We start from the raw sequence: 10,423 nt of genomic DNA on the forward strand, positions 1-10,423 counted from the left end.
TTCTTCATGTGATACAACTTTAATATATCTCTATAATAATTTTATATGTTTACATGTTTTTATAGTTTGAGTACCAACAAATTGCATACCCAGCAGTGTCTGTGAGAAAGATTTTGAGCGTAGTTTAGTGCTGAGCGGGTATTTTATCATTATCAATTGGAATTGTGACAAATCCTGAAACGTGTCACAAAAATGAAGTACCTTTCTTTACGCCCGATGATTTCAAGAAATATTTAGAATTTAGTAATGATTCTGGTTTCCACTATTTGGGTAATGTAAGAGTGTGGTGAACAGAAGCCCTCCCGACTCTTCCAAGGTGAATGTGTTTTCAGCTATAACGCATGGAAAGATCTAAAGCCCCTCGTTCATAGGACTTTTACCTCCTGGAACCCCTCTTTTGTAATAGTTTTTGCACGGGTAGTGCAGAGTATCCCTGATTTTATATGTGAACAAAAGGACAGCCACCACGACTGTTTCTAATTTCCACAAAGTAGCTAGAAATGTCTCAATATATGACTATGTAAATGGTGGATTGCCCTTCTAATCGTGGCGTTAGTTAACCTCTTTCTTAGTCTTTACATTAATCAAAAAATCACATTCCATGATATTTTGGATGTGCGCGTTGAGTCTAACGTCTCATAATTATTTACTGAAGCTAAGGGAGATTGTGATAATGAGATTGATAATAATGGTGAAATGAAGAAAGTGAAAGGTAATGGGAAAACCCAGGCATAAATATTTGTCTACCACAAAGCACACATGGTAGAGATTCCACGCACGATAGAATATGAACCACCCTCACGACCCATTATGTCTGATGTGCAATTAAATGTCATAGAAGCTACTTGCATCATCCGATCGTAATATGATACAACTAGTATTGCAAGGCATTGACTTGTGGGGTTGCAGGCTTCTTATGTGTCCAGTAACAAAAGAAGTTCATATTGAACACTTCTAACATAAGAGAAACAAAAAGTGACATAAGTTTCGCTTTCCTTGATACCACTCTTATGTATCTTAGCGTTATTAAATGAGAGTTGTTTGAGTTTCTAATAGATAATTCAATAAGTATATGAACATATGAGTACTCCGGTTAATACATGTACGTAATTATATTCTTTAGTTAGACGCTCTGATGGTCTAGCGTTTGACTAAAGAGCCTATCCCTTAGGTTATCAGAAGTTATCGAAAGAGAAATAACTATACTATGCATGTTCTATTGTTTATTTCCATTTACTTTTTACAAGAGTAAAGAGTTGGGAATATAGTGCTTGAAATTTACTTGAAGTAGATTCACATATGAGCTACCAATCAAATGCTGGAAGTTCTAGTTTAGTGCAGCTTCTACATCAACGGTAATTTAGAGATCGGTTTTCCTGGTCTCATCATTTTCTTCAGATGAGTCGTCACCATCCTCTGGGGCTGGTGGTGGTGGCGGAGGAGGTGTAGTGGTGGTTGTAGTAGTAGTAGTTGTAGTGGTGGTGGTAGTTGTTGGTGGAGGTGGTGGAGGAGCGTCTCCTGATTCTTCAGATGATGAGTCATCTCCCTCTGAAGATGAGCTGTTTCCTTCCCCAGACTCTCCAGATTCACCTGATTCACCAGATTCACTAGAGTTTTCACCACTCTCTTCTCCCGATTCATCATCGCCTTCCACTCCGCTGATACTTAGATTGTCAATGGCCACTACATCTGCGTCTGTTCCGTTTCCTTGGTTGCCATACACCCAGATCTAAAATGAATGACAAGGAATGGATTAAACTTGATTGGTTTACAAAGAACTTAGAGAAGTATTCACAATAAAGAACAGAATTCTCATAGGCTGCTCTCAATGAATGTAAAATAACCAATTTCGTACTCAATATACTTGTATAAATTTATTAATATCATGCGTAAGGTAATGAATACATAATATGTGTTTCTCAACCTATTATAACTATTTCTATATAAAGTTTCGATAAGATCTGCATGACACAAAAGTCTGGTATGAGTGAGTTCTTTTTTTTTTTTACCAATAATACTTACAGCTTACTTGTAAATATTCCAATAATTCCTAGAATATAATATCTAAGCAGTGTTTCTTTCTGAAAAATTGTTCTGGGGGGCACACTTAATATTTGGAGGAACACATGTTTTCACACGGTACTATTTTATTTATATTATATTATAGATGTATTATTTTGGTCTCCGGGAAGCACTCTCAAAGCTCCGGGGGTAGTACCCCCAAAAAAAATCATGTCTGAAAGAAACACTGTATCTACAGCATATATTACAAACATTAACTGCAGCCATAGATAAGCGTTCACCTCCGGTGCTTGGGGTTCCTGGTTCGATCCCAGCTCGCGCCGTGTGGACTTTGTGGTGGACAAACACCGTGCTCGTGGGTTTTCTCAGGGTTCTCCCGTTTCCTCCCACTTTCTTCATTCCACCATTTCACTCATCTCTCATCATCACCGTCTCCTTTTGCCTAACCGGCATAACCGTGGGACGTAAAACTTAAAGATTTCATTTTTCATTTTTTCAGCCATAGATATTACTGCCCATCTGATTACAATATCTTGTCTGACAATCTCGCTACAAAAGTAGCTCCGGTAGTAGATAAACTAACTACACGTCATCGATATATCATGTGGCCCATAAGTTAGTTGGCACTGGCAGTTATTAGACTCTGGTTTGACTAGCATAGCAGCCACTTCACTACAGCAGTAGTTCCCATAATTCAGTCGACAGTGTATCAGTGATAAGGCTCTCGTGTTAGGTTAAATTGTTGATTATGTGACTACTTTTGTTAGTGTTAGTTTATTTTAGTTAAGAAGAACAGAACTACAGAACTACATGTTCTTGTACTGCAATTTGATGTAAAGATGACCATAATTACAGTGATGTTATTTGTTTGTGAGTCGTTTTCTAAACTTTGCACTGACAACTCGTGAAAGTATGCGGAAACTGAATATAAGATTTAAACAATGAGTCAATAATAAAATTGCTCGTGCAGGTAGGCCTAAGTCAGTTTATGCGAAAGAGAATTCAAATGTTGTTGAGTAATGTTTCGTACATTCACAAAAAGAAAAAAAATCAGCATATTTTAGACACTTCTTGTATTCTAGAGCACCATCTCTATTGTATTTTTTGAATTAAAACATATGTTATCAGTATCACTTTTCGTTGTGTATTTCATTTGTACTTTTTGAAATACAATTTTGTCAACTGACTTATGGATCAGCTTAGAGAACTAAATATAATTCAACATTGAGAAAGATATTCTTGAATCACAGAAGAAGATATTCTAAACCACAAAACTATTTTAGTAAAAGAGGAAATAGGAGCTGTCCTTCATCAACTAGACTACTTACAAATTTTATTTTTTTTTATTCAGTTAGCCCATACCAGGCTTTTTCAGTCTATGTCAAGTAACAAATCCCTCTTCATCACAATTTCTCATCAGAGACACCCAAAAGTAATTCACAAGCATTTCAATTAATTTTACTTATGGCTTTTAGTTGTATATGTGGAAACCTTGTGTAGAAATCACAACAACACTTCCACATTACACATGGAAATTTAAAATATTTTAAGAATAAAATTAAGCATGGAAATAAAAATAAGAACTTTAAAACAATATTTAAAAACATATTTCCGCTAGTAGACCCAAATCACGAGTACCGTTATCTTTTTCACTTCCTTTCGCGACTCTTATTATGTTTCTCCCGCGACTCCCTTATGAGTCAAGGTAACCAGGTGTCGAAAACCTGCTAATATAAAGAACTTGAAAATTCTATGAAAAGAAAAAAAAATTCCACTGAATTCAAACAACATTACTTTTAACCACCCTTCTTACAATGCCATATAAGAAAAATTAAATGTGTCAAATATGTACGATCTCAGCATACAATCTGCTCTTTACATTCCATACCAGGGGCGTCATTTAAAGAGAACAGTGGGTCAATTGATTCATTCGTCCCCTGAGTTTAAGAAATATACAATTTTTAATCAATTGTATATTAATAAAAAAATATACTCTTATGCCGGTGAATAACTTTACCACATACGACCCTACCAAGAAAAAATTGCTGTTTCGAAAGCATATTAAAAATATCCAAAGCTGGTATAATTCTATAGATTATCACAGAATGAAAACCAATTTATTTCCTTCTGAAGCATGTGAAACCACAACTGATCAATGCTTACAACAATTAATAAAATAATGTATTTTAAATGTTCTCACCTGCACTGGTTGTTTGAGACCAGCAGGAATAGTTGCAGATACACTGTACCATCTGTCAGTTGTTGGGCTGGACTTCGAGTACAGAGTAAGCAGTTCTTGTTGATAAACGGGAGCATTCTCCAAGTAGAATACCTGAACTCCATTGGCTTCAGGTAAATAAGCTCTTGCAAAGTAATCCAGAGACACCGTTCCACCTTTGGGGATATTGAGTCCTGGAGTATTAATAGCAGCTCCTCCAGACACTTGTTTCAACAGATCAACAACAGCAACTCCATCACTTCCATCAGGAGGTCCTGGAATAGGATTAGATCTGCCACTGTTGATAGCAGAAATAGTTGATTGTCTGAAGACCACGGTGTTCCAAGGATTCTGTTCCAAGCTCCCAAGTCCTGACTCGAAATCAAAAGTGACGGTCCTTGATCGGACTCTAGCTACAAGACAGAGGATGGCGCAAGCGAGGAAAATCCTTGAAGCCTTCATGGTTGTGGAGGAAGTTGCTGTTTGATGTTCAGGTTACTCCTGACTGATGCCTTGTAACAGCCATTGAACGGTTTTTATACGATTTTGTTTTGCTAGTAGAATTGAGATAACTGACGTGAAAGAAACTCTTCGATAAAAGCAATAGATGGACAATCATTTGAACATCCATCATCAACACGACAGGAAATTCATTAATGAGTGATTACGTATTTTACTTTTCCTCGGAAAAGTGATTATTTCACTCTTATCCATAACTATGATACACTTGTCATTTTAGCAAAAAAGAACAGGCCCTTTTTTTCTAAGGTAAAACTCCTTAGATTGCAGATATGACGAAATATTCTTTAAATAAAATGTACTTTTAAGGATCAGATTACGTATTTTGATTTTGATTTAAGTGTACAAGAAGAATAAAACAAACTAGTTCAAGCGTTGAATATTGGTGACTGAAACGTCCAAGTTTAAATTTTTGAATTAATAATAATATTGACATATTTAATGGCACAGGACTATGTATTTTGTTATGAATGCATTTTTAATCAATCTTATCCAGAGAAACATTCTTTCCAAAAGAATGGCTATGCAATAGGGAATGAAATAATAAAGTTTTTATAGTTCGCAATAAAATTACATGGAATAAATTAATTACAAAATAAATAAATAAGAAAAGCAAAATAAGCTTAAAATATTTATTTTATACATGAGAAGTATAGAAATATTTGATTCCATATACGTAAATATATGCTTTTGTAGAAAACAATGTTAATGCCGAATAATTAGTGATGTGCATTGCAGTAGCAAGGGAATATTTTTTTTTAGTTGCAAATTTTCATAACTTTATTTTTAACTAATTTCTCTGTTTTAAAAAACCACACATTTTTACAAAGAAATTTTCGTTTAACATATTTTTTTAATCAAAGAAGGATGTTAATTGATTCCCTTATTATAAACTGATTTCAACCCCAAGTAGTGGGGACTATATGGATTGCCTTAATAGAATATATTCTACTAAGAATTCATTCATTCATATTTTGTAAATCAAGGAAGGAGAGTTAAGTTCAGTTCGTCATTATCGTCTGATTCTAGCGTTCGGGTTGATAAGGAAAGGACTAGCTCAGGAGAGTAATGCTTTCAGAAGTAAGAACGAAATACACAGTTCTGATTGGTTGGCATTATCCATTTCTTGCCACATTGCATTCAAATAGCAGAAATCAAACGATTGCTGCTGTCGGTCTTCGTCGCCGAGTGTGCTAGCGCTACGTGGTAGTAACGAATATCGCTTTTGCCGTGACTTCAAACCCGGCCCAAGGAAAGTTTTTTTTATTTTTTCACATTTTTAAACATTTTTTAAAATTAAAATAAGGTGAAAATAATACTCAAAGAAGTGATTTACTTACTTTTCTGCAAATAAGTAGTAGTAGTAGTAGGAACGGGTTAGAAGCCCCGCAGGGCTTGTTTTGTTTCCCTTGAACTCAATGATAAAAATTTCGTGACCAACTTAAAACAGCTGGCTAGGATAGAGCTAAAACAGCTGGCTAGAGTAGCGCGCGAAAGAACGTAATTCCGGGAGCATTACTCTCTCGAACGGGTCGTGATAGGGAAGCTTCAGATCATGTATTCCACCGAAACCGAATATTTAGTTACGAACGTTACTGTGGAGCACTTTTGCTTACTTTTGAGTAGGATAAATGTACCCGTCATTCATTACTTATTTTATCTTCATACAGTGGGAATCGCTGAAAAGTCTCAAAGGAAATATGTGCCATATTGGTTTATCTTATTTATTTTTTTAAACGAAAATTATCATGCAATATATATTTTATTGTAGATATTCAACCTTGTTTTCTTGAGAGATTTTAACCTAGGCAGTAGGATGATTAAAAAGTCAGAAAGAAAATAGAAAGTGTTATGTACCACGTCCTATCTGTGAGTTTTCTCGGAGTTCTCCAGTCCTTCTCCTATACACACACACACATTCCGATTTTTCAAAATTCTTTCATCCGTTTCTTTAGCCAACAGTAGATAACTGTGCAACATGAAACTGGAAGTTTTCCTTTCATATTTTCTTTTGAAAATTCCAATGAATCACTACCAAATGTGTTGATAAATGCTTCATCAAACTACAATCCAGCTCAATACAAGAACATGTTAATTCTCGGCGGGAGCTCATGTGGTTTGGATTCCACGTTAATCAGTAGGTCCCATCTGATATAGCCTCGCTGCTAAACTCAAACTCAACTCAATCCAAGAACATGTTACGTAATATTAAAATGTAGAATGTTTAATTGTTGTAATTGTTCTTGATCGTTTTTGAATACGAGTAGTAGAACAAAAGAGCTGAAACAGTTGGGCGCTCTCAACTAATTTCTGGATCTGCTCCATATTCCGATGGTCTGCGCAAGCATGTGTCAACTAGGGTTACCAATTGGCCCCTATTTTACAGGCAAATCGGTATTTTCATCGGGTTCAATTATATATTTCAAGATTTGATATGTTTATTCTTTATCTGTTTTGAGGATTATGAATGACTGCCGATAATTTTATTTTTCAGATTTGGTTGCCCCAGTGTCAACCTATAATTGAGATATAATGATCTACAGTATCACAGCTATGTCGTTATGTATGTATGTATGTATATGTGTTTAAAGCGTCCAATCTTCTTTCCCTTTAAATTCTTCTTTCTTTCTCCCATTTTATTCAGTAACTTTCTCCTACCAGTAATTGCATTAGTTTCCATTTAATTACTCTCTTCCTTATACACTCATCCCTTGGTCTTACAAATGTTCTTATGACGCATATCGAAAGCAGAGCAGCCGATTAAACTTGAAAGCCAAGTCTATATATATAAAAAAAAAAAAAAAAAAGAGCGTTGAATTTTTTCTGGTAATGTGCATTTACAGAGTACAAGGTATTTTACTCCATCAGATTCGATAATGTACTCCATTAAAAGAACAGTATTGTATTATTCCTCTTTCATTTTCCTTTTTTAGTTTAACGTCCCACGATTAGGCTCCGAGGATAAGGGAGACGATGATTATGAGATAGATGATCATATTGGTAAAATATAGGAAATGGAAGAAAACAGGACAAACCGAGAAAACCCGAGAATACAGTATTTGTTCAGTTCGCGAGAGTTAAAAATCGAACCACGGATCTTACACACCACAGGTGAGCGCTATACTATTATGTATTGCAGTCTGTAACAATATGGTTTCTTAATATACCAAATATAAGTTATACAGTACATGAACCATATAACAAACATCATTACATATTAATTATATAACATTATAAGACCGTGAATGTGCAGTGCAAAAAAAGTATTAATACACCATTTTATAGTTGTCATCTACAACAGATAAGTACTTAGCAAACTGTTTTCGTTGAATGTGTTCTGTCATCTAACATCGATCCTTCAATAGGTGTTAGTATTATTCTGGAAGCAGGAACGTATGCAAGAGGTAAATTCTGGAAATCCAGACCTCCTTCCCTTCTGTAATCTCGACTTTTCTGTAAATTTAGTCCAAGGGATGATTTTTACTAATTTTAATATAATTAACCCTTGTACTGAATTTGGAACCCCTCAGAAAACACTTTGGACTCCTCCAGAAATAAATTCCTGAGTATGCATGTGCCTATCTAGAAAAGTTGGTTTCTGACTTCGAACCAAATATCCCATAGTTGCACCACACAAGCAGATTACATTATTTCCTTAACGTGGGAAGGAGAATCTTAATGGTGAAATGTGTTGTGATATATGCACAACGACATAGGGTACGCATTAAAGTTTGCAAAGGTCAACCAAATGTCTGCCATCAAAAAACAAGTGGAAAGTTACATCTGTGTTGTAAGGTGTCGTCTCTATTATAATGTGAACAAATCTCTGTAAATATTACCTTAATTTTCTGTAACTTCATTTTGATTGGTATAATGTCAGGTACCATTTAGAACTCGGACTGGCATTTAGTGCCTCGTCATTGATATTTATCTGTATCATATCCGAATTATAATTAGAACATTTTTATTTTGTTTAATGGCAGCAAATTGTTTACACTGATGTGATCAGTAGAAGACAAATATGCCAATGTTAGGGAAGTCTATGTTTAGGGTCATGTAGCTAGAGTTCAAAAGTACATCATACAATTTTTTTCATTATTTCAAAGGATCAAAATATTGAGAGAAAAAGTTACCACTGTGGCCTGGACCTAATATAGAACCCAGAGACTGTGTGTATTGAGTTGTAATTTGTAGGTCTAATGACACAATACTTTTAAAATATATCTACCAAGTTGAGACCTCCAACATTTCTAGTGTGAGTAAGAACATACATGGGTATTTTAAAAATGCCACCTCTCTAAACAAACTAATAGACTGCAGCTTTGCATAGAACTGCAATAACAAAACAGGACTTAAGTACCAAAGGTGAGCTATAATATTTTATGTGTTAACAGAACAAACTAGTTCTTCAATGCAATAACCACAGAATTTCCACGATTGACATAACCCTTTCACTATGTGAGTAGTTAGAGCCTAATTTTCTAATATCATTTGTTGGACTTGTTGGGCCGTGCAATAAAAATATACACCTAAAACCTTTATTCTGTTAGCTTTTATGATAGACAAAGTAATGTTCAGAATCCCAAAAACTGAATGCAAATGATTTTGTTTTCTGAAAATGTGTATATGCTTCACTAGGTTTCCGACATTTTGTGGTACTTGAATAATTTCAAGAAGATAAGCTTCATCTCGTACTATAAGTTAACAGTAATATCGTCAGAACAAGACAGTACTGTAAGGTTGAAATCAGTACAGGGAATATCTATTTGCATTATATCTAATTCGTAAATCAACAGTAATATGTAAATATTAAAGAGAGCTATAGAAAATGGGCACCTTTATGAAACTGATTTCTTGATTGTCGTAAGCGGTATTATATAGTTATTAACTTGAATTTTAGATCAACCAAAGAGTTTAGCTTGATTGATAACAGCAGGGTGCAATCCAAGATTTCCAATACGTGACATAAATACCAAAAGAACCCAAATTAAAAAAAAAGTTACATCTATGGAGAGAAAATGACATTTATATTTATTGTAATCAAAATATGTCACTGCATCGCAAACATTTCTCAATACATCAAGTTAAGTTTCATCAGGCGCAAGAAGGTTGAAAACCTGTCCTTAATCTTTTTATTTTATCATGTTGTTTCTATTTTATACTCAACATTTAACATTATATATGTAGGGCACGGTGGATCAGTGGTACAGCGCTACCTTTGGTATGTCGGGGTACTGGTTCGATCCCCTGCCAAGTTGTTTGTAGTGGACAACATTGTGCTTGTGGGTTTTTGCTCATGGTACTCCCGTTTTCTCCCACTTTCTCATTCCATCACTTCATCCATCAGCATTCACTTGCTTTAATCATCATATCCCTTAGCCTAACAAGCATAATCGTGGGGCGTTAAACTCAAAGATTTCATTTTTTAACACTATGTATAATGTTTTATAAATGCTTACGAAAAGAACGAGTTGGTAACTTTGGTACCAATAGAATTACACCTGTAGCGAAAGATTCACTAATTACAGAATGATGCAAAACTTTATTCGCAAGAGTGGAAACTCATGGACAACAATAGAAAACACCTTTTGATAAAAATGTTGCTTTTAATTCATCGATACGAGGAGATTATAAACGCTGCAAACTTAGGATTATCTCCTAAGT

The 10,423-nt window shown here is 34.9% G+C and overlaps 1 protein-coding gene across 1 annotated transcript; it reads right to left on the bottom strand.

The window, feature by feature from the left end:
* Positions 1-1,214: 1,214 nt before the first annotated feature.
* LOC145681411 (uncharacterized) lies at positions 1,215-4,733 on the bottom strand. Its single transcript, XM_081753055.1, has 2 exons — positions 4,223-4,733; positions 1,215-1,729 (listed from the first exon to the last, which is right to left on the bottom strand). Exons 1-2 carry the CDS (start codon positions 4,700-4,702, stop codon positions 1,361-1,363), a joined length of 849 nt encoding a protein of 282 aa, XP_081609181.1. The 5' UTR covers positions 4,703-4,733; the 3' UTR covers positions 1,215-1,360.
* Positions 4,734-10,423: the final 5,690 nt, after the last annotated feature.

Source organism: Thermobia domestica, chromosome 3 (genome assembly GCF_964235325.1).
Source record: "Thermobia domestica chromosome 3, izTheDome1.hap1.1, whole genome shotgun sequence".
Classification (NCBI taxonomy): Eukaryota; Metazoa; Arthropoda; class Insecta; order Zygentoma; family Lepismatidae; genus Thermobia; species Thermobia domestica.